Here is a 26,200-nt window from a genome sequence, read left to right as displayed (position 1 = left end):
GTGAAAATTGCTTCAACTTTAGCATCCCATGGTACAAATAGATAAGAGATTTTATGCTAGAAGATTTGGTTTGACACCTAAAGATTTCATTTGTTTATGGGACTTTTTGTGTTGTGTGTTGATAGATTTAGTAATTGAGATTTTTGAACGTGCTTGGGAAGTATTCAATGACTGTTTCTGTAATTTAGGATGCTTTTATGCACATACGCTATAAAAGTATTATATTATACAAGTAATATTATTGTGTACTAATGGATTCTTTCATAGAAATAGAGCAAATATTTTGGCTACCATATCCTTGCACTGATATTTATCACCGCTTTTTTAGCTTCTGCTCTTTTTAAATCACCTAAAAGCTACACTTTTTATTTAAACCATGAAAGTATATAAGTAAGTGTATAGGTCAAAATAAAGTACATCCATTTAGTGTCTTTGCTGACTTTTTTTAGACATGTTATCTTTGTCTGAAATACAAGCCGCATGATTTTACACAGAAAATCAGAAATATTCCTGTAAGTCATTTTGGAGTGTTAATATTTAATGCAAAGGGACTGGTACTACATAATATTTTTAATTCAATAAATATTTACTGATATCTATATTATTATAACTCCCCAATTTTTCCTTAGAATTTGTGAAAGAATTTCCCTCATTCCAGTATCATGGAAAAGTTTTTCAAGCTTAATTCAACAGGGTATTCCAACTAGCTGGTATCTTTCTTCCTTGTCATGGTTAATTTTTCTTCATGAAATGACCAAATTTGAATAAGGCTGATGGTTCATCATGGAGATTCATCTCCTTTCCGGCTTTTTCCTGCTGAGAGAGAATCACCTTTGGTTTGTGGCATCACAATCTGAGCTGGGGAAGTAGCTTTGATAGCAAACCAATGGTTATATCCTTTCAGTGTAAACGAGCTGCAAGAGATGTGAGCACTATCATTTCAAGCCCTGTCACAGAGACTCAACAGAGACGCGGGACAGGAGCCGAGCTAGGGAAAGAGGCCTGCCCTGCATTTGTCACTTTTACAGTATCAACCATTAAAGACAAAAGTACCATTTCACAGTTTATTTGATTAATAATTCAAAGAAGGAGCAAACATCATGTTAATAAAAATTCACAGATGATGATAAAAGGGGAGGAGGAAGTACCAGCGAGCAACCAGGCAATAAAGAGGGACCAGGAGAGTGAGGGATGGACACCCAACCCCACCCGGGTTCAAATATATATGGACACTGCTCAGGAAATGGCGAAAATTATCAATACGCTCGAAATGGGAAAGAATCTCTCTCAATGAGAAATAGCCCCTAAATATAGGTTATAAAATGATCTGGTGACATAATTAATTAGTGTTAGGCACAGTACTGGGACATGGAGGTGAGAGAAGGAAGCTGGCAAAATCCTTTTAAGAAAACATGAATTCATAAAACAGGGAAACAAAGCTACTGTGTTCTACAAAAGTCTTCAACAAAAATTTGCAAAAAACTTATAAAAGTAATTTGGGAGTTAGAGTTCAATAAAGGAGACAAAATGAGTGCCCCTCTTACATACATGTAAACATTACACAGACCATCTCACCTCTTTGTATATTTTATGCAGTTTTAGCTACAAAGGAGAGAGCAGAACCACCAGTCCTTCTAGTGAACACATGTGCAGTTTATCCTTTGATTAGTTGCAGTAGCCGTAATTCAAAACATCACTTATGTCTTAGCCTGCTAAACTCAGAGTCGACGTAAAGATTATGTGCAAAAAAACAACTACATGAATTCCTAGAGGCCAACCTGAAGACACATCTATAGTTACTTGCTTTGCTTAAAATGACACTGTGTTAGAGAATTCCTAAAGCAATCTTCCAGTCCCATGCACTGGTTAATTACCACCACTGTTATTCAACAGTTGTTTGAAGATCCTGTCATTCTCCACTTTTCATATGGTATTGAAGGTATTAGTGAAATAGCTTGATAATCCAGTTTAAATATTACCACTTTTATAGACTCACAGTGTGATGCCACACTGTTGTCATCGTCAGAACACATGGGCTTCCTATTTGCTGAGTATCATTATAGGAATGTAGCACTGAATAACATGCTCTTTGAGTAGCAAAAGTCAAAGCCAGCTTCCAATTCAGTTATCTTTATATATATACAGATATATGTAGCAGTTCAGTTCAGTCGCTCAGTCGTGTCCAACTCTTTGCAACCCCATGGGACTTCACACGCCAGGCTTCCCTGTCCATCACCAACTCCCGGAGTTAACTCAAACTCATGTCCATCGAGTCAGTGATGCCATCCAACCATGTCATCCTCTGTCGTCCCCTTCTCCTCCTGCCTTCAATCTTTCCCAGCATCAGGGTCTTTTCCAATGAGTGAGTTCTTCGCATCAAGTGGCCAAAGTATTGGAGTTTCAGCTTCAGCATCAGTCCTTTCAATGAATATTCAGGACTGATTTCCTTTATGATTGACTGGTTTGATTTCCTTGCAGTGTCTAGCCAACAATCACACCTGTCATACCATATTATGGTTCAGGACTTCATCAACAGTCCAAAGGGACCAAGAACTGACCTTACTATTAAAAGGTGATTACAGAAGAACTGGGATAAGCATCTTGCAAAAGAAATTAAAGCAGTACTACAATCAGCTTGCTACTCAAAGATCAGAATGGGGAAGTGGCATACCTACAAATCTTACATTTATTCTGTGCTCTGTGTGAGGAATGCATCTATATAGGTATCAGGTCTTCTGAGTTTGAGAGCCACTGTCATCTATCTGTTAAATCTATGCCAATAATGGTGATCTCATTCAAAGTAGGGACAAAGGCTGAAATCTATGTTGCACCTGATCCTCTCTGATAGAAATTAAGATAAGAAGAGTGTGGAAGCAGGCCAGCATCACTCAGAATTCACCAGCATATGTGTTGGGATGGAGTCAGCCACAGTCTCTAGAAATGGGCAGGATAACCAGGCAGGTGCATCCATTCATCCTCAAGGAAATCTGTGGTTTGATGTTAGTGTGCACAGCTTGAGGTTTTTAAGTTTACCCCATCATTTTTTAGCAGGGTTGCATTCTTTCAAGCAAGATCTCAGATATGAAAGCGGATTTTCCCTTGCTGGGTTGAGATAGAAAGCCTGGAGCTCTGTTAGCTAGAAAGTCCCCTCTGTCCCCCATTTCTCCTTGCTCTCCCCTCCCCACACTTCTTGGAAAGGTTCCTGAGGAGTATTTGCTGTATTTGTTCTGCCATCTAGAGGATCCACAAAAGCATTCCTCCTTATTTTAATACACATAGCTGAACCAATATAGAAACTGCCGAATGCCGAACACTTTTATCTAAAATTCCTGGAATGAGTTACGTCTAGTCCTAGCCTTCGCTAGCCCAAACAGGCACGTGTTACAAAACAGTGCTGGCTAGACATGCAGACTGCTGCTCAATTATTCTGTTGTCTCAACAGTGATCAAGCAACCAAGAACAAGGAGTCAAATTACAAGTTGATAAACAAGGATTAAACATCTGTAATTGGGGCTAGGATATCCCAGAAGTAACTAAAATGCACAAAATCTCAGAAAATTGTATCATTTGCAATCAAGAAGGCATGGAAATCAAAGAGTGATAATTTGTCACAAAAGGAGTAAAAAGCAACGAATTGTTGGAAATCCAAGAAGCTTTCTTTATAATATTCTTTCATTTATAAGGTTGTGCCACACATTTTCGTTGCCTTCAGTTGACTCCAGGTTTGTGGGTTCTGTAATTTACTTTGAGAGTGAGATAGGGCTTAAGTATTTAAACTGCAAACAATACATAAGTAAATGTTTTATCTAGCAGGACAGAGTGGATAAGAGCAAGCTCTTTTTTTCCAAGAGGAAATATCATTTTCCATCCCTCCATCCCTCCATGTTTCAACTATGGTGACACACTGATTATGTAATAATTTATTCATTTCCATTTACTGACGATCTCCAGCACGACTTCCTGTTTACTAAGTAATTCTCACAACTATTATTCCAAAATCTCAAGTGATTCCTATTTGAAGCTAATCTTCTACACGAGCAATGTCTTCTTCTTCCCTAAAATGTTTTAAAATACTTTGAAATATTTTCTTGATATTCCGTTTTTAATATTTTACTTTGAATTACTTCAAACAAATGGCCAGCACCCATGTGCTTACCACCCAGCTTTAACAAGTATGAATTTTTGACATCTTTGCATCATATTTTATGTTCCCTTCATAAATAGGTCTGTGAACAAAAACTCCAGCTGGCAATACAACTGCTTTCTCTAAGATAAGCATATTAGGAGCTAGTTATAATTCTACATCTTTATTTAGGTTTTTAAGTATCAGATGGATACTTAACTAGTTATTACAGAACTATCCTCATTACAACATTTTGAATAACTGTAAACATCAAGACAAAGATTTTTTCTTCATTTATTGTACCCTTCCTATCTCAGACGACCAGCTGAACTTCTGAAATAAATGTCCTAGACAACAGAATCATAGGCAGTTTCTTTTACCTCCCGGCTGTGTCAGCTTCCTGTGGTGCAGTAATATCCTGGGTAGAAGTAAAATAATCAATATTACAGGGTCCCTGGGAAGGAAACCGACTCTCAACAGTGATTTCTTATGTAGAAAAGAGATGACCTCAACTTGTGGTCACAAAGGCATGAACTAGGTATGGTAAGGTTAATACTGTGTTTTTTTAAAAATGCATGTTTGACTCAAGTTGGTACCAAAGAGGTAGGAAGACTGAAAATATACATCTCCTCACTTGAACAAAAATCAAGATACTCCCCTTTTTAGAAAGAAAATAAAACAAAAACCACAATAACCACATTTAAAGAGAATATAAAGGCTAGACTTCTTACAGGGAGACAAGGAAGCCTGCCTTCAGGATAACAATTGGGAGCGAGCTCCAATACTCTCACCTCTTAAAAAATACTGTTTCTCAAGAGGAAAGGTGGAGGGTGGGATAAATTAGGAGTTTGAGATTAACATACACACACTACTATATATTAAATATTAGAAGCAACAGGACCTACTGTAGAGCTCAGGGAACTCTACTCAGTATTTTGTAACAATCTCTATGTGAAAAGAATCTGAAAAAGAACAGATATATGTCTAACAGAATCACTTTGCTGTACACACGGAACTAACACAACACTGGGAATCACTATGCTCAAATATAAAATAAAGATCAAATATTAAAAACTACTGCTTCTCATACACTATTATCATAGAAAGATCCAATGTAACGTATCAACAAATGCTGGAGATGAGACAGTTTCAGACAAACCCTCCTTTCCTCATCACCTCCTGCTCCTACTCTCTCCTGCCTTTATCCACTAGCACGTCAAATACTGTACATCACAGCAAGTTCCAACTTTATACATTCACTTCATCTCTCATTAGGAGGCTCTAACAGCATACTTAAGAGTCAGGCTGTTGTATCCCAGCCGAGTGCCTTCACCCAGCACAACGCATGTGTTCTCTCTCCTCAAGGACACTTTGAAAGAAAGGATGGTCCACGCACATTTTCCTTTATGCCCCTATAGCTCTGTGAGATTTTGAACCTTGAAACTCTCTATGAATGGAGAATCACAGGTGCTCTATTAAACTCTAAGTTTCCAATAATAAAATCTTCAGATAAGTGAGTCCTCTCTGTTAAAGCAGCCAGGCTTCAATCGGAAAGACTTTGAAAATTCACTGCTCCTGTTTAAAACTACAAATGAACTGGTCCAAAAAATGGGGGATCAGAGTAGATGATGAGAGAAGAAAATCTCTCTGGGCAGAGATTTGATATAGATAGATTGGTCATTCTGATCAAAGTGGCTCTTATGTATTATTACCATTTCCTGAAAAACCTCAGAACACACTGTAGTACTAGAATATGGTAGATTTTTTGCAGACAGAGGAGAGCTCTCATGAATTTTTTTTTTTAAGGAAAAGAAATACATTTTTAAAAATGGGGAAAAAGTGAAAATTAAACTGTACAAATCGGTCCTTAAAGGATCTGAGAAAAACAGAAATCAGTCTGTTTTTTTCCTTTCTTACAGTTCCTCCACCCAAGAAACATGAAAAGGATATAAACCACAAACATGGAAACCAGGTAGTAGTAATATTCGCCTTCACACTGAAGTCTCAGGTCTAATGAAAGCAGACATGGAAAACTGACACAGAAGAAAGATGTGCACTCGTATCAGGCAGGAGTAGAGAGAAGGGGTAGCAGAACAGTTCAGTTCAGTTCAGTCGCTCAGTCATGTCCGACTCTTTGCGACCCCATGAATCGCAGCACGCCAGGCCTCCCTGTCCATCACCAACTCCCGGAGTTCACTCAGACTCACCTCCATCGAGTCAGTGATGCCATCCAGCCATCTCATCCTCTGTCGTCCCCTTCTCCTCTTGCCCCCAATCCCCCCTAGCATCAGAGTCTTTTCCAATGAGTCAACTCTTTGCATGAGGTGGCCAAAGAACTGGAGTTTCAGCTTTAGCATCATTCCTTCCAAAGAAATCCCAGGGCTGATCTCCTTCAGAATGGACTGGTTGGATCTCCTTGCAGTCCAAGGGACTCTCAAGAGTCTTCTCCAACACCACAGTTCAAAGGCATCAATTCTTCGGCTCTCAGCCTTCTTCACAGTCCAACTTCACACAGCCCCAAATCAGACAACAGATGGGATTTTTTTGGCTTATGTGGTATCCCGAGTTTCTTTTTCATCCTATATGAATGTTTGGGAAAGTTTATATACTTGAAAATATTGTGTAATGGTAGTTCTTAAATCTCTATTCTCTGGGTTTCAGAACAACTCACTTTTTCACTATGATTTTGAGTGTTAAAAAAAAAAAAGAGCATAAGAATAATAGGGGCAAAGGTTCATGATATTCTGGTTGAATTCGTACTATTTTTTTTAATGATCCCCTAGTAAACTAGTATGGCTCATAGCAACCAGACATAGTAGAGATGAGGCACAAGAAAATCAAACAGGTAGAGATGAAGATACATTGCTTTAAAGTCACATCAGGAACAGCAAATTCTCTAGGAATTATACTGTATAGCTGACAGACATGCATACTCCTACACAACCGGATTTAATAATATCTTTTTGTTAGCAGCTTACCTTTCAAGTACCAGTGCACAGAGAATGTCTTAACTTGACAAGACCTCACCCAGCAGCCTGCTCTAAAATGATTTCACTTTACCTGTTGTTTTTCTTACGTTAGAGTGTCCTAGCGTGGTCCCTCACATGAACGCTCCAAATGGACTGCCTCTCAAGCAACGCTCCCTCTCATTTCTCCAACTGTGGCCCAATGGTCATATATGATATGAGCACAAAATATGAATACAAAATATGCAAGGATGGGCTTCCTGGGAGAGGTACCTCAAGAGCAGGCAAAGCATAAACGAGTACCTAAAAGCTTTGGGCAAGTACTTAAATGGGAAAGAAAAGAAAGAGCCACAGAGAAAAAAAGAGGCAGAGGTGTAAAGGTAAAATGTGTCCCTCAGAGTGTCCTATTTCTCATTAGCTATATAGGCAAAAAGCCCCAGAATCACTTCCTGCTCTCAGCAGAGGTATAGACAAGTCCATGAGCTGTTCTCAAATTCCATTTACATCATATGCAAATTAAAACATTAAATATGATGAGAACTACTAATGTGCCATATCATTCTGACTTCAAAATGTAAGGGAAAAGACTGCTGTTTAGTCACTAAGTCATAACTAACTTTTTTGTGACCCCCTGTACTGTAGCCCGCGAGGCTCCTCTGTCCATGAAATTTCCTAGGCAAGAATACTGGAGTGTGTTGTCATTTCCTTCTCCAGGGGATTTTCCCAACCCAGGGATAGAACCCTCATCTCCTACATTGTAGGCGGATTCTTTACCACTGAGTCACCAGGGAAGACCAAGGGAAAAGATACAGATCTCATTAAGATAACTCGTCTACCCTAAAAATGACATCATGACAGCTTCCAATCAAAACTCAAAGACAAACCTGGGATTCAGAAATGCTTTGCAAATAAGTATGCTCACACTTAAAAACAGGGATCACCAAGTTGCAAAAATGTTCAATGGTCTACTGAGGTTACAGTAGACCAGTTTATGTATGAATATTACAATCAACTTTTTCTATGACTCCTCTAAGCCCTGGCAACAATCCCTTTGGATTTTCTCTCAAAATTATGGTAAGATGTCTAAATAAGAAATCCAAAAGGATAATGTGAAAAATATTAACAATAATGATGCCTTGTCAATTTTCCTAATGAATCAAATGAATTTCATTTACACATACACAGCACATGGGTTAACATAATTATCTTCTTGCTTGAGTTGATAATTATCAGCAGTCAAGAAACTCATTTCCATATCAAAGCTCCAGACTACTTCTGTCATAATAAGTCAGATAGTTGAAATAAATCCCTATTTAGTTTTCCATATTTTTCAGTATAAATGAAACAAATAGCAGGTAATAAGAGCCATGCTTCCATTCTCATGACCAGATAAAAAAGCACCAAGCTATCCAACAAAGCTAACTTTTTAAAAGTAGCTAAAAGTTTTGTTTTGCCTTTTCTTTTTTTTATTAAGGTGCGGGTCAGGGGCGCAGAATATAACCATTCCCAGATCGTGAAATGACTTGATTTCTATCAGATCAGATCAGATGCTCAGTCATGTCCAACTCTTTGCGACCCCATGAACCGCAGCATGCCAGGCCTCCCTGTCCATCACCAACTCCCAGAGTTCACTCAGACTCAGGTCCATCGAGTCAGTGATGCCATCCAGCCATCTCATCCTCTGTCGTCCCCTTCTCCTCTTGCCCCCAATCCCTCCCAGCATCAGAGTCTTTTCCAATGAGTCAACTCTTCGCATGAGGTGCCCAAAGTACTGGAGTTTCAGCTTTAGCATCAGTCCTTCCAAAGAAATCCCAGGGCTGATCTCCTTCAGAATGGACTGGTTAGATCTCCTTGCAGTCCAAGGGACTCTCAAGAGTCTTCTCCAACACCACAGTTCAAAAGCATCAATTCTTCAGCTCTCAGCCTTCTTCACAGTCCAACTCTCACATCCATACATGACCACAGGAAAAACCATAGCCTTGACTAGACGAACCTTTGTTGACAAAGTAATGTCTCTGTTTTTGAATATGCTATCTAGGTTGGTCATAACTTTCCTTCTAAGGAGTAAGCGTCTTTTAATTTTATGGCTGCAGTCACCATCTGCAGTGATTTTGGAGCCCAGAAAAAGAAAGTCTGACACTGTTTCCACTGTTTCCCCATCTATTTCCCATGAAGTGATGGGACCAGATGCCATGATCTTCGTTTTCTGAATGTTGAGCTTTAAGCCAACTTTTTCAGTCTCCACTTTCACTTTCATCAAGAGGCTTTTGAGTTCCTCTTCATTTTCTGCCATAAGGGTGGTGTCATCTGCATATCTGAGGTTATTGATATTTCTCCTGGCAATCTTGATTCCAGTTTGTGTTTCTTCCAGTCCAGCGTTTCTCATGATGTACTCTGCATATAAGTTAAATAAGCAGGGTGACGATATACAGCCTTGACGTACTCCTTTTCCTATTTGGAACCAGTCTGTTGTTCCATGTCCAGTTCTAACTGTTGATTTGTATACAATATACTAAAAAGGGCCTGAACGCAGAGTCAGAAGGTAGGAGTTCAATAAAGAACAGTGATGGGTTTTGGAATCAAGCTGACAGGTAATTACATTACAGTTCCATCATGTAATAGTTATGTGACATTAGGCAAATTAACTTCTTGAGTTTAATTTGTCACATCTGTAAAATGGTCTAATACTAACCCTGCAGGGTTATCTTGAAGTTAAATAGAATATTGTATACAAAGTACCAAATACCTAGCCAGGTGCTCTACAAATAATTATTTTAACACATTTGTTTATGTGTATACCTTATCTAGGGCTTCCAGGATTATGCCAGTGGCAAAGAACCTGCCTGACAATGCAGCAGACATAAGAGACACAGGTTTGATCCCTGGGTGGGAAGATTCCCTGGAGGAAGGCATGGCAACTCACTCCAATATTCTTGCCTGGAGAATCTCATGGACAGAGGAGCCTAGCAGGCTACAGTCCATGAGGTCACAAAGAGTCAGACACGACTGAAGCAACTTAGCGCACACACATGTACCGCATCTACCTCCTTGACCTCAAATTAAGGCAGTTATTGTTACTCAACATAAGTTAGTATGAAATAGCCCCAATACATTTCACAGCAATGTTGCCCTCTCCATTGCAAATTCCTGGTACCCCCTCTTATCCAATCCCTACTCTGATGACACCAAGAATGAGAAATGCTGTGCTCTGCAAAGAAGAAAATAAATCAAAGTATTTCTGACAATAGCTCATCACTAAAATTATTCTGGAGCAAAGCAGTAACCTGCTTAAAAGACCAAATTTCAGTCTAATGGTCAGATTCAATATGATGGACTGCTGTTAAATCATCACTGCCAAATTGTATTCATATTTTTCTTAAGATCTTACAAATTTTTTTAAATGCTGTAAGTCCTTTCCCATATCTAGCACTGTATCAAATACTACTATTCCAATTTTCTCTTACTCAAATATCTAAGCAAGAATGCATTCAGATTATGGGACTGCTGAGAATAGCAGTAACAAATAAATGGTTATATCATACATCAGAATGTCATGATTTTTTCCCCTTATCAAAATCTACCTTATCAACCTTAACCACAGTATCTCTCTGGATCAGCCCCTGTCTGGACAGCACCCCAGGGGCAACAAGTCTTCCCTAGAATTACTCCCACTTCCATGGAAGATCAGCCATATAGGTGGTATATACTGGCTCAATGAAACATGCCTCTTTCTCATTTGTCAACTTCTGCTAGGGTAGCTTTCGAAACATGACACCTCCAAATTGCATGGGATACCATGCCTGTCTCTTGCATAAGAAGTTCAACATTAAACGAAGTTTTCTTTAAACTGTAGTTGATTTACAATGTTGTGTTATTTTCAGGTGTACATCACAGTGATTCAGTTATACTTATATATCTATCCTTTAAATGAAGTTTTCTGACCAATGGATTTTAGACATGTATACATGTCCTTTGGAATGAAGCTGTTCATACACACACACATATACACATACACATATATAAACACATATATTACATATACACACATATGGCTTTCCCAGGTGGCTCAGTGGTAAATAATCTGCCTGCCTTACATCTATATTTATATATATATATATAATATATATTTATACATACACATACATATACATACACATACATATGTACCTTACTTGGGAGCCAACACATTCTTAGAGATAAATAAACATTTTGTAACTGATTAATGAAGAAATTAAAATCAATTGTTGATGTTTTAACCTTGTTTAACAGATGTACCCTCATTCACCCCACTCAGTGAATATAAATACTTCCATTCTTCAAAGAAATTGACAGAAAGATCAATGACACCAGAATAGCACCATTTACATAACAGATAGCTCTGCAATAAAGCATAAATAAATTGAAAAAGTCAACTATTCAGTATTATAGCATTCCTGCTTATCCCAGGCAACTCTCAGCCTCATTCTGAGAAAACTGGTTCCCCTGAGGCTTTAAAGAGAAAAAGAACATTTGCACAGCCTCAAAATATTTCCCCCAAGATGTTATTTACTTCATTTTTTAACATATGCCCACAAGCTGATACTCCTCCTGAGTAGGTAAAGCTTAATTCCCATTCCCTAGGGAGTGAGTAGGACTCAATGATCAGAGTAGGAAGTAATTTGACAGTGGAGAAACCTGACAAATACCATCTTCATCAAGGGATCAGAGTCAACACTATCAGTAGTACTACAATGAATCATGTATGCCAACAAGAAAGGCACATCACCTCTGTGGTATCCCCTCCAAAATCCATAACCTCAGTCTAATCATGAGTCAACATCAGAAAAACCCAAATTAAACATGCTACAAAATCCCTAACCATTATTCTTCAAAAGTATCAAGTCCAGAAAAGACTGAAAGACTGTCACAAACTCCAGGAGACTAACGAGATAAATAAATGCAATGTGGTATCCTGCTTTAGAACAAAGAAAAAACATCAGTGGGGAGAAAACAGGGGAATTCAAATGAAGTCTGTTGTATGCCAATGTGATTTTCTTAATTTTGATAAAGGTACTATGTTTAAGATGTTATTTAACATTAGAGAAAGCTAGGTGAAGGATATTATTGCAACTCTTCTGAAAAATCTAAATAGTATTAGAAAATTAAAATATCAAAAATTAATAATTGGGCCTTAAGTGAAGATGGCAGGCTTCCCTGTAGCTCAAATGGTAAAGAATCTGCCTGCAATGCAGGAGACCTGGGTTCAATTCCTGGGTTGAGAAGATCCCCTGGAAAAGGGAATAGCAACTCACTCCAGTATTCTTGCCTGGAGAATCCCATGATCAGTGGAGCCCAGCGGGCTACAGTCCAAGGGATTGCAGAGAGTAGGACACAACTACGGAGAAGGCAATGGCACCCCACTCCAGTACTCTTGCCTGGAAAATCCCATGGATTGAGGAGCCTGGTAGGCTGCAGTCCATGGGGTCGCTAAGAGTCGGACACGGCTGAGCGACTTCACTTTCACTTTTCACTTTCACGAACTGGAGAAGGAAATGGCAACCCACTCCAGTGTTCTTGCCTGGAGAATCCCAGGGATGGGGTCACACAGAGTCGGACATGACTGAAGTGACTTAGCAGCAGTAGCAGGGGCAGGACACAACTGAGCAACTAAGGGAGGACTGGATCTGAGGTTGGAGTGATGTTCCCACAAGCCAAGGAACATCTGGAACCATCAGAAACTGGAAGAGACATGGAACTATTTTTTCCTAGAGCGTTCAGAGGGAATACAGTCCTGCTGATAAGCTGATTTTAGACTTCTAGCCTCCATAATTATCAAAGAATAAATTTCTATTGTTTAAGCCAAATAAATAAATGGGTCTTCATATCATTTAGTATTAAATAAATCCACATGTAAGATATTCTGCAACTTTACCACCTTCCTCACTTGTTGGAATAGATTTATGCTAGGCTACAAAGTAAGTCGCTTTTCATTGAAGACTATCTTCCCAGGGCTACAGTTCTTAAAGAAGACAAAATGTAGTACCAAATGTATGGACCACTGACGCAGTAAATCACACCCTGTGCTTCTCAAGGGAAACGCTGAAACCACAAAAACTATCTACTTCACTAGTAAATAATAGATGAATAGATGAAGGAAAAAAGTTCTCAAACTTCGTGATTTTAAGAGACTAGCAGTATCATTATTAAAAATGAAATATTTCTCTCCATGTACAAATACACAGGATGCAGTATTTAAGGGATGATAAACAATGACCAAGAGACTATAAGTCCCTTTTGCAAGTGCCAATGAAATACGTAAGATACAGGTTTTATTTCCAAAAGTAATTCTCACCACAGATTATGAAAAGCAGTAAGTAGACATCCTCACTATTCATGGAATGCACATCACACTCAGCAAGTGAATGAAGCAGGACATATTGATATTTCATCAGCATCAGTTCCATTCTTCGGTAACTGAAAATGCTAAGACCAATGTAACAAATCACGTGGAAGCATTCCTCCCATTCTCTTTAAGTATGACAATACACTAAGAATATACAATGCAGTATCCTGTATGTGTTCTAATCTTTTGATTTATGTCACCACCTTTCAACTGGAAAAGGTACATTTGAAGTTTTTTCCCAGCAAATTCATTTATGATATTGACTTTAAAAAACAACAAAAGAATCGATAGCCCCTGGCAGTCCTTGGATCTGTCTCTTGCCTCAGCAGTGATGGGTGGGACAGACCCAAGATTCGTCCCCATTCTCCAGCCTCTGATCTTCCTCCAATCCCCTCTTCAGCTGCAGCCCCCAAGACCATCTCCACGCCACTCCTTGCTTCCAACAACAATTAATACCAGTTTTGTGGTTGGCTCCTTGTCCCCAGTCAACCATGAGCTCCCAGACCCGCCAGAATTATTCCGAAAAGGTCAAAGCTGCAATCACCCACCTGGTCAAGCTGCATCTGTGGGCTTCCTGTACATCTCTCTCTCTGGGCTTCCATTCCAACTGCAAAAGTGTGGCGGCCAGAGGTACTGGGAAAATGCAATGGTGCCATACATCTCTAGAAGATTAGAAATTAGGGCTGTGGCTGAGTCTTCTTCTGGGACATGCAGAAGCTGCCTCAAGATGAGTGGGGTCACAGCCTTGGTGCCAAGGAAGAGATCTTGAGCCCAGAGGAAACCCTGAATCAGGTCCTGCTGTGAATCTGCAAGCCCTGGGTTCTGCCCACAGAGATGCCCACCTGACTTCCTGAAGAAATGTTTCCTGGATCACAAGGTGAAGTTCATCAAGAAGGACAACCACCTGACAAACTCCTCAGGCCAGCCTGAGGCAGGGCTGGGTGAGACCTCTTTGAAATGCTCACCCTTAAGCATGACTAGAAGCATCCAGGAGCAGCACCTTCTGAAGACTTGCTGCGGCTCCCTGGCCTCCGGACTTCAGCCGGAGTCTCTGCCTTTAACTTCTTAACCAGCCACAAACCCTCTCCCAAGCTGCAGACCAGGTGTAAACAATAAAGCTTCCTTTTGCAGAAACAAACAAACATACAAGAGAATGTGTATCTTAATGATATATATGTAGATTTTAATGGACAGTATCAAATGGGAAAGATACCAACTCTGAAGCCAGGCATAAGATTAATCCTTATTCGGTTACATGTGAATGTTGTACATATTTAACACTGTTTTTTAAGACTTCATTTTAACACATCTAGAGATAATGAAATCTATCCTATAGTAACAGTTCCAAATCAATGATACTGAAAAAAGCCTTTGTATCACAGCTTATACAGAGCCTTCACCTGGTAGGTACCCAGGAAATGGTAGTACTTATTGCCATCAGCTTGTTAGCTTAAGGTCTTTTGCTGTCACAGGGTCACTAACGGCCACAGGGATCCATTTACACATACATCTCTTGCTTATTTATTTTAAGCCTAACTCTTCCGAGAATGCTGGATGTGTTAACTTAATGCACTTGGGTAAAATGCTATAGAAACTTTGCAAAATTTAAAGAAGCCAGGAGAACAAAATTATAGGGTTAAAAAAAATTTCTTGGGAGTTCCCTGATGGTCTAGTGGTTAGGATTCAGCACTTTCACGGCCATGGCCCAGGTTCAATCTGTGGTTGGAGAACTGATATCCTGGCAAGCCCTGTGGTCAGCCAAAAAAAATTTTTTTAATAAAAAGTACAATAATATTCCTTGATAAATCACCTTGCCTGTCCCTGTGCAACAGGAAAGACCATTGTTGAATCCATCCCAGTCAAATGAAACCATACCCATATTGAAACGTTTCCCATTAAAACAATTCTACAACTCTCCCTTACATGCCTAGTCAACATTTCATATACAAAATACACATAAGTTTCCATCTCCCTGACATTTTAGTTGAGCACATTTGGCTTTTTTCCACTGTCTTTAGGGGCTGGAACACATATGACATAACTTTTAAATCACTTCTCAGACTTCTTAGCATCACAAACCTTTAATCAGAAATCCAGTTTTTCCCATTTTTAATCATCTTTCAAGTTCCCTGTAGTTATAGAGACTGAAAGAGGTCGACAAATCCCTTAAGAGAGAAAACAAACTAATGGTCACTGTGTTTTACATTCTAATTATGTGTGTCATATCGTGCTGTTATTTTAAAGATGCTCCTATGTTAATGGCCCGACTTCAAACACGAAACTAGCTTTTCTCAACCATCACACTTATACGATATATTCTACTCCAACAGTTTGCTTATCTTTGTCTATAAAATAATTCTTAGCTTTTTATACCACTTTATAGTCTAAAATTCTACATGATCCCTGCAACCAATTGGATTAAAGCAAGGCAGGTATTATTTCTAATTCACAGTTTAATAAAAATAAAAAAGGAAGTTCCCAGAGTTTCACTCCCTCCAGAGTATGTAGTTAATAAGTAACAACCAGAACCAAGACAGTTCAGCTGACATCCATCAATCCAATGGACTTCTATTCTACAACCAAAATACACATGACACTTCAGGTATACTTACTGAAACAGAGAACTTTGTTATCACAATCCTGTGGTTATATCTGCCCTTCTCTTAGCTTTAAATTCATGTTCCATGCTTTTTATATTAGAAGAGGTTCTACTCTGACTTTCATTAAAGGCTTATACCAAAATAATTCTTTTCAAATCTTTCTAGAGCTAGTAAAGAAATTTATCAACTTCCACTTAATTATGACATTGATCATGGGCATTTATTTGCTGTTTTCCAAAAGCCTCCTTTATACGATGGTAATTTTTTAAAGGGAAGTATCAGTCCCCAAGAATAAAGAGACTGACAGGGTAGACAGGAGAGTCAAAAGGAACGTGCCAGATGCTGTTAGAATATAACACGCAGACTTGATGATGCAGACAGTTAGACATTTATCAACCAGAACAGTATCTGGAATACAAGTAAAGTCCAAAAAGATTCAATAATGTGCTCTCATTAAGATTTCTAGTAAGAATAATTTATCTAACAGTGTAGGTAAAAAATGAACTTGAGACACTGTGGTCTCTGCCAGTGGACCCTACAGCTAAGCTCTGAAGGACTAGGCTCAGGAAGGCAGCCAATAGAGCTGAAAACAGTGCTGGTAAAGAAATGGCTGCTCTGGGACCAAAACCCGCCAGCAAACCAAGTGTTATTTGAATGACTTTAATTTGCCATGAGATAGATTTTTTAAGGAACAGATCAAACTGGATGAAAGCTGGGTACCTCTGGAGATAATAAAATTCAACAGGTTAAAATGCCTACAAACTTATAATAGAAATATTAAGAAAGTCAAAGTCAGAACTCATGAAAATAAAGATAAACCTAAAATCAGAAGCTCTCCATGTAAAACTTCTGATGAGTATAAAATGTCTGATGACTGTTAACTATAAAAAATAATGTAAAAACAGATCCATTTATAAAAGGATTCTCAACTGGCACAACCTATGGTGACAAAAGAAATATTAGTAGATAAAGGGCAAGCACAAAGTATTCAAATGAGAAAAACATTTACAAAGCATTTAAGAATTTATATTGTAGTGTCTGATTTTGCTAAAAAGTTTAGAGACCTCTGATCAAAAGTATAAAGACAGATCATCTAATGCTTTTCAAGGAAGATTAATTTGCAAAAAAAAATAAAGGAGTGAAAGAAGGCAAAATAAATCATAAGCTAAATTAAGGCCTAGACAAGAGGAAAAAAGACAGTGCTGTAAACGCTGAAATGAAATCTCCACAATAAAAGATTGGGTGTTTTCTGAAATTTTATGGATGACTTAGATGATCTGACCCAGAGAAGATCAAGACTTCCTCTTCTCAAATTGTAAAGAAATAACGTGGATAGACTTTATCAAAGGTGAAAAAGAGAGATATAATTCTATTTCATGAGAAAGCAATAGAAATAATAGATATGGCTGAAGAAGCCAATAATGGTAACTCCAATTAGAGAACAAAAGAGAGAGATGAGGAGTACGAGCAGAGGTACAAAACACAGCCCTGAAAAAATCATGGTGCATCAACCAGAATCCCTCAACAAATGGAATCAAAAGGTCACAGACTTAAAGGAAAAGGAATTAAAGCAGCATAGGCTGCATCTGTCGAAAGAAAAGTAGTCTCAAAGCAAGGAAATGAAAACTGATAGCGATGGTGTACATGATAAAAATGAGGCAGCTGGACCAGTAAAAACAAAGAGCCTCAATCAAAACAACAGAAAATACAATGGTGCAGGAGACCAGTAGGGTAGCAAACACATTTCTAGGTATTCAGCTGCTTCTATCTTTGGAGGTTTGGAAAAAAAAAAAGAAAATCAAATTAGACCCAATTCAGTGTCCAGCTAAGAGAAAGGAAAAGACCTTTTTGCTTCCATGGTTTAACGTTTTTGTTTCTGTTGTTCAAATAAAGACTGTTTTAATGTATAGTTCTGCTTGTGTTACTTCAAATGATTCAAACAGCAAAGAAGAGTTTTTCCACTAAGTTGCCTTTGTAATATGAGAATATATTAGCAGAAACTAATAAAATACATACCAAATAAAAAGAGAAAAACAAGAGAACTGAATCAAGGAGGTCAAATACAACTCAACTATCTTGCTGCTTCACGGAAAAAAATGTTCCAAGTTTAATTAAAAAATACAGGTGCCAGAATGACAGCCTTTTCCTTTTTGGTCTAACTGCTGGCAAGAGGATATAGAGGCAAAGAAATCAAATATCATTATAATTAAAACCTCCCCCCCAAAATGAACTTTCATAAAATTATGAGGAAGATAAGATAGTAGTAGCTTTTTATGAAGGTCTAAATTGGTTTTATTCAATGACCCATGAATCAGGCAGCATCCCATCCATAGGATAGACAGGCTTTTCCTGTAATAGCTTCAAATAAAAACATGCCTAGACAGCTGTGCTGACTAAACTGTAGTCTAATCATTTCGTTTTTATTTGTTCCACTTAAACAGCTTATAGACTTGCACATAAAAGATTGGTTTTCTCATGTTTATCTTCAATATTGCCCCAGTGCATCCTGTTCACACTGTAAACAGTTTTCTAACTCTGTTATCAGAGGCATCTTAAATGAGAAAAAAAAAAAAGCATATGGCATGATTTTAATAACTCACCATTTGGGGGGAAAAAAAAGAGAAGGCAGAAAAATTGCTTAAAGATCTCAGTTTTCATGCGTCAATGTGAGAGCATGGTACCCTTTTTAAAACTTTTAAAATATAACTTAGAATTGCAAGGATATTGTTCAAAAAGAAGAGCTAAAAGCATGATTAGCTATAAGCTGAAGGCTTACAGAAAGAGTACTAAAAAGATATCTGAAGGCTCCCAATCCTATCAGAAAGAGTAGGACTTCAAGCAAGCTAGTCCCCTTCCCATATCGTCCCTTTGTAAAAATGGGACGCCAGAGCCCCTGGCCAGAAACTCAAAGCAGAAAGCACCTGCACGTCGAACACACAAGTTGAAGGTGCAAATACAGCCTGCCTCTCTCAAAAGGCTTCTTTTGGTCTGTGGTAGTATCTGAAATTCTACCATAAGAAATCCACTTTTAGACTTTTTTCCTTATATGTTGCTGCTGCTAAGTTGCTTCAGTCGTGTCCGACTCTGTGCGACCCCACAGACAGCAGCCCATCAGGCTCCCCCGTCCCTGGGGTTCTCCAGTCAAGAACACTGGAGTGGGTTGCCATTTCCTTATATAGAGAGATACATAAGCAATACATATACACAATTTAAAGAATTATTAAACAAACATAAGTAACTACTATCCAGATCAAGAAACAGAATTCAGCCATCAACAGAGCCATTTCCCTCATCCCCACTCCCCACACCCACTACACACCCCTCCCCAGTTATTACCCCTTATCTCTCCACTGGAGGTGACCACAGTCCTGATTTTTATAATAATCATTTCCTTGATTTTCATTTTACCGTTTAAACATGCATCCCTAAACAACACTATTTACTTCTTTTTCCTCCTGTTTGAACTTTATATGAATAGAATCCCACTGAGGTATTGTATACTTCAGTTATATATACTTGCACCCATACAACAGAAGGTGAATGGGAGGAAACATACCCTTTCTCACCTTAAACTCATGACCATCAACCTCCAGTGGGCTTCCATTAGCTCTCAGCAACCATATCACATTTTCCTATTTCATTCAAGTTCCTACACCCTGGTCTACTATGTGCTGCTTTTTTTAGTATTTTTTATTATTGAAATGTAGTTGATTTACAGTACTGTGTTATTTCAGATATACAACAAAGTGATTCAGTTTTACTTTTCAGATTATTTTTCATTACTGAATAAGATATTGAATCTAGTTCCCTGTGCTATACAGTGGGATCCTATTGTTTTTCTATTTTATATAAAGTAGTGTGTATCTGTTAATCCCATGCTCCTAATTTACCCTCCCCTCCTTTCTCTTTTTGGCAACCATGATGTTTCTTTTCCTATAGATAACTCTCTCTTAACTTCTACCCTCTCCTCACATTTCCAGTATCTCCTCTCTGACTCTCACTTACAGCTTTCTTATTTCACTAAGAAAACAAAGAACCAGAAGAGAGTTTCCTCAAACCCCCATCACATCTATCCAACTACCTAAATATTATGTGTGTGTGCACGCATGTGTGTGTGTGTGCTGAGTCGCTTCAGTCATGTCTGAAGTTTTGTGACCCTATGGACTGTAGCCAAGCAGGCTCCTCTCTCCATGGGATTCTCCAGACGAGAATACTGAAATGGGTTGCCATGCCCTTCTTCAGGGGATCTTCCCAACCCCGGGATGGAACATCTCTTCTGTCTCCTGCACTGGCAGGTGGGTTCTTTACCACTAGCGCCACCTGGGAAGTCTGAGTATCCTCCAATCACAGTTGAAAAACTGTCCAAGCCCCTAGCAGTGGGCAATCAACTCCATCTCTACAAATGATTCCATCATCTCATGGAGACCAAAGAACACAGATCCTCAATTCTCATCTCTTCTCAGATTATTTTTTACCTCTTTTCTGGATGTTTTTATCAACCAGTAAACATTGAATTACTTCTCCCATGTTTAAAAAAATACGTTTTGATCCACTTCCCCCATCAGCCCATAACTCTCCTTCCCTTTAGAACAAAACTCAATATTAATAGTTGTTTATACTTTCTCTGACATGTCTCTCCTTCCATATTCTTATTAAATGCAAGAAGAGTTTATCCCACCACTCCAGTAAAACTGCTTTAGCTAAGATCACTAGTAAATTCAGCTGTCAATTCTTGCTTGTCATCAGCTGCATTTGACACTGACCCCTCTTTTTTCTTGGAAATATGTTCATTCCCCTTTGCTGGTTTTTTCTCATCCGTAACCACTAGACACTGTGGTACCCAGTGCTCAGTACCTTTCTAGCCAGTAATTCCCTTGGACATCTCACACGTTCTTGTGACTTTCAACACCATCTACAGGCTGGCTTCACCCACATGTGAATCTCCTATCCAAACCTGGGTCCTGAACTCCAGACACCTTCATCCAACACTCCACTTGACATTTCCAGCATTTCCTGCCGGGCGCTGTGCTCCAGTCCAGATTCAGTCTCCACTGGTCTTCTCCCTGTTCTGCCCAGAGGTTGGTCTATACAGATCACAGCTACAGGTTTTCCTTGCCTTCTGACTTTCAGTAGGTTAGGCTTATGGGAAGCCGTGGCAGGACAATGGAGGAAAAAAGGAGTCTAAGACCGGAGTACTTATCGCCCTGTCCTTCTCCTGGTGGAGCCACCTTTGCTGGCTACATCTTTTGACCAAGGTGATTCATCCTCTCAAGGTAAACATCTCACATGACGCTCTCCTTCAGCGTTCTAGTAACAGGGATGTTAACATCTCTGTCTTTACCCGCCCTCCCAACACCGTACTGTCTTTGTGTTTCCTCTACATCCTACCCACATCTTTGTAAGTGATTCCTTTGTTAAAACTGCCTTATAATTATACTGAGTGTACCATCTATTTCCTACAGGATTCTGACTAATACAGATGTCTAACTGGCATCTCACTTTTAACACATGTAAACTGAGAACCTCCTACAGTTTTATCCATCTCAGTTAATGTTAACCCCCTTCTTCTAGCTGTTCAGGCCAGAATCTTGGCATCATCTTTATGCATCTTTTCATCTCATACCCACATTTGCAAGTCCAATCTCATACCCTACATTTGTGCTTGCTCTGCACGTGAAGTCACTTCAGTCATGCCCAGCTCTTGCAATCCTATGGACTGTAGCCTGCCAGGCTCCTCTGTCCATGGGATTCTCCAGGCAAGAATCCTGGCGAGGGCTGCCATGCTCTCCTCCAGGCAATCTTCCTGACTCAGGAATTGAATCCATGTCTCTTACGTCTCCTGCACTGGCAGGCGAGTTATCACTAGCGCCACCTGCGAAACATTCCTTCCAAAATAGATCCAAAACTCCACCATGTTTCACCACCTCCACAGCTCCCACCCCTGGCCCCTGCTACCATCAATGCCTGTCTGCATGACAGTCGGCCTTCCATATCTGCAGGTTCCTCATCCACAGATGGAAATCTGCAGATGCTGAGTCCACAGAAACAGAGACTTGACTGGGCTGCATACCACCTATTACGCCACAGAGACAGACAGTTGACTGTTACGTAAGGAGCTTGAGCATCTGCAGATGTTGGTATCTGCTAAAAGTGCTGGAACCAGTCTCCCATGGGTACTGAGAACAGCTTTACTGCAGTACCCTCTCTGGTCTACCTGCTCCTTCCCTCACCTGTCTTCAGGCTTTTCCAACTCAGCAGATACACTGACCTATTAAAACAAGAGTGAGCTGTATCACTCTTCTCTTCAAAACCCTCCACTGGCTACACATTTCACTCAGAATAAAAGCCAACATCTTTATAACGGTCTATAAGCTTCCATGGGGTCTGGTCACGTGACACCTCTCTGACTTCGATGCCTACCTGCTTACTTTGCTCCAGCCATGCTGCCTCTGTGTTATTTCCTTTACTCCTATCTCAGAGCCTTTGAACTTGCTCCTCTCTCTGCCTGGAACACTCTTCCCACACACATCCTCAATGCCTGCCCCCTCACCTTCCTCAGGTCTTTATTCAAACGTCATCTTATCGGTATGACTTTCTCTGGCCACCTTTATAAAATGGTAACAGCCCCTCCTCATTTCATTTCTATCCTAATTGTAGCCATTTAATATCTTATACAGTTTCCTTTTCTTTATTGTGCGTCTCCACCCTCTAGAATGTTAACTCCACAATGCAGGTGTTTGTGTCTGTTCTGTTTCACTTCTGTATGCTCATCCTCTGAAATGGTACCTGGAAATGGTGGGTGCTCCAATAATTGTTGAAGAAATCTCAACTAGATACCACTCAATCAATTGGCCAAAAGAAAAAGAAAAAAGGTTTAACAGCTCTACATATTGGCAAAAACTAGGAAGTTCAGCTTGTCTCCTCTTTGGAGAGCAATGTGTCAGTATCTAGGAAAGTTCATGATGTGAACGTCTATGATATTTTTTCTGAGTTATAAATGTATTTATACAAACTAGGACAGTATATTAAAAGTCACAATCATTCTAAGGAATATGGTCAGCCTGTCTATAGGACATTCTTAATGTTTTATGATTACAGAATGAACTCCACTTCTCAAAAGTAAACCAACATAGCCCTATCCCCACCAGAGAGGAAGAAAGCATGGCAGCTCTTCTCAGGCTTATGCTGCAGTGAAAAGAAAATGATAGAATCGGCAGCAGAGTGGGGAAGAAATGTAAGCACATATCAAGATGGGATGGCTGTGATTTCCCAAGAAACTAACTACAGATAAACAAGCCACTCAGGAAATCAGTAAGCAGAGACAGGCTATAAGAAAAATACATATGAGACCCAAACCATGCCAAGCTTTAAGTTATAAATAAAACACTAAAATAAGTCACCAAAATCATAAGCCAATGCACATAAGAGTTGGGTTAGACTAGAATTCTGAATTGCCTTCAAACATTTATACAGTATAATTTATTGCCAGATAGTGTCCTAGTAACTGACTACACAAGTGATTCAGTCAAATCCACTGGTAGGAAGTCCACATGTTAACTTTATTGCAGTACTTCAATTTTCCCCCTAAATCTTTTAGCAAAGCAGCTGATTAAGAACTGAAACTGACCAGCTCACATTTCACCTTTCTCCTATTTGAAGAAAAGAGCTTATAAATCCATAACTGGCCAAAATGCAGACAAGAAGAAGGAAACACCCATCTGAGTGGCGAAAAACCCATCACTGAACAGTCAGCAAGTTGGACGCCACCAACCACACAAAGGGGTGATGCTACTGGCATAAACATAATGACCCCAGGCTGAATCTGTTCTCCTGCTGCTGCTAAGTCGCTTCAGTCGTGTCCAACTCTGTGCGACCCCATAGACGGCAGCCCACCAGGCTCCCCCGTCCCTGGGATTCCCTTGGCAAGAACACTGGAGTGGGTTGCCGTTTCCTTCTCCAATGCATGAAAGTGAAAGGTGAAAGTGAAGTCGCTCAGTCGTGTCCAACTCTTAGCGACCCCATGGACTGCAGCCCACCAGGCTCCTCCGTCCATGGGATTTTCCAGGCAAGAGTACTGGAGTGGGGTGCCATCGCCTTCTCCGTCTGTTCTATTCATATCTAATTCTCTCTCCCCTTACCTCTTCCTTTCCTACTCAAAGGGTTTCTTCTATTAAGTTAGAAGAGAATTCACTTTATGATTCTAAGTTTGGTACAGGCATTTAAAAATACAGGTAGATGAGAAAAAAAAGTGTACAACTTAACTGCAACATAAAAGCTGGGAAGAAGAGGGAATTCAAAACCAACTATCTGAAAACACTACTGTCATTTTATTTCTCTGCTTCTCACGGCTTCATCCTTTACTTTTTTTAATCTGGAAATTTTTTGAGGCAATTATAAATTCACATAGTTATAAGAAATAATACAGCAAGATCTCCTATACAGTTGGCCCCAATGATAACATTTTTCAAAACTATATAGTGGAATATGCCACTCAGGAATTGACATTTGACATAGAATCCAATCTTATTCAGACTTCCCGTCTTATTTGTGCTCACTTGTATGTATTATGAGTGTGTGTGTAAGTTTGTGTGTTCACCACCACAATCAAGATATTGATCAATATGAGCACTAACTCCTGAAAACCACAAGTCTATCCGTCATTCGTCACTTCAGTTCTTAGGCCATAGCCTGGTAGCAAATGGCCTTCTATACAACCAGCTTTGCTCCATTTCCTGTCACCACTCTCCAGCTTCACACTGCTGTGCATCACTCCAGGGAGTCAATCTTAAACAGATGGTCATAGAAGTAATTAGTTTTTCACCTTACTGATAAAGAAGACTATTCAAAAACAAAAAGTGTGGTGTTCGGGTACACATGGCTTCAGTGGGCCTACCCGCTAGTATGTATATTCCTGGCTATAAAAGAAGGAAGAATGAACATATATTCTAGAAACATAATAAAACTTTGTATAAACTTAAGTACCTATTCCTCTGAAATCAGCCTATCCAGTTTAGCGGGGCACAGTTTAGCATTTCATTCCCATAAAGCCTTTTACCCATTTCAACCAGAACTTAAGTCATCCTACACCAGTATGTGGAAACCCAAGGCTTCCAATGAAAGAAATATCCCTTTTTCCTTGCAAACCATTAGATACTGTCCTTTACCTGGATTTAAAATCCAAACAATGAATGCTAGTTATTAAAATGCTATTTAAAAAGGAATATAAATGTCCATGCAACTTTCATAGCACTAAGTAGTATGAACTGGGATTCATACCTGCAGAGCTGAGAAGAACACTGAAATCTGTCCCCCTCTGTGATTCTCCACTTTCATTATCAACTTCTTTTTCAGTGTCTTGATATCGATCCCAGTTAGAGACTATCTTCCTTTTAGAATAATTTCCCTGTTCTTCATTCTCTTCTCCATAGGTTTCTGCATCACTGTCATCTTCAATCTGCAATCATTAGAGACAAATCGATAAGCTGGCAGTAGAAATTTTGACCTTAGTCGCCTTAGCAATAAAGTATTTAAAAACAAAACAAAAACACAGTACATAGGTATCACAATAAAGAGTACCTTATATAAGCCAAGCTCTCTGAAAACGTTAAATAGTATTTCAAGAGAACCCCATTATATCATACATTGTGCTTTCTGGGCAAACTTTTCATTTTGCTGTCAAAAGGAAATCTGATGAGTTCCTACCTAAAATTTGTGTGACTGAATCTCTAAAGTCTACCTGAATGTATCCTATTTCAAGAGTTATTTCTCACTGAAATAATCAAGGCTGTAAGAGTCACAGGCAAAAGACTTAAAGGCAAAAATCACTTCTTCCAACTTACAGATTTTACAAACACACCCCATAAGTATATTTTATAAGCTTTAAATGGGAGCCCTGCTCAGATGCATTTCAGACGATAGTTTCCAGTCTTGGGCATTAAAATATTGAGAGAGCATGCAGAAAAATGCAGAATGTGACAAATTACAAAAGATACAGGTCTAGTTTCTTCAACAAATAAATTACAAGGGGAAAACGGTGGGAGAAGGGGGAAAAAAACCTATAGATTAAAAGAGCTCAATGGACACATAACCACTGTACTGTGGGAACTTATTTGTACTCTGATCCAAATAA

General features: G+C 39.2%; 2 protein-coding genes across 2 annotated transcripts in view; one reads left to right on the top strand and one right to left on the bottom strand.

The window, feature by feature from the left end:
- CHRM5 (cholinergic receptor muscarinic 5) overlaps nucleotides 1-26,200 on the top strand; it is an 88,419-nt gene that overhangs the window by 3,162 nt on the left and 59,057 nt on the right. The gene's annotated exons all lie outside the window — the stretch shown is intronic.
- AVEN (apoptosis and caspase activation inhibitor) overlaps nucleotides 1-26,200 on the bottom strand; it is a 192,058-nt gene that overhangs the window by 126,909 nt on the left and 38,949 nt on the right. The window contains exon 2 of the mRNA XM_070797218.1: nucleotides 25,348-25,525. Within this exon, the coding sequence (XP_070653319.1) occupies nucleotides 25,348-25,525 (178 nt within the window). The remainder of the gene's footprint in view (nucleotides 1-25,347; nucleotides 25,526-26,200) is intronic.

Source organism: Bos indicus, chromosome 10 (genome assembly GCF_029378745.1).
Source record: "Bos indicus isolate NIAB-ARS_2022 breed Sahiwal x Tharparkar chromosome 10, NIAB-ARS_B.indTharparkar_mat_pri_1.0, whole genome shotgun sequence".
Lineage (NCBI taxonomy): Eukaryota > Metazoa > Chordata > Mammalia > Artiodactyla > Bovidae > Bos > Bos indicus.
Note: the sequence above shows the minus strand (reverse complement) of the source record. Positions and strands in the feature narration are given on the sequence as shown.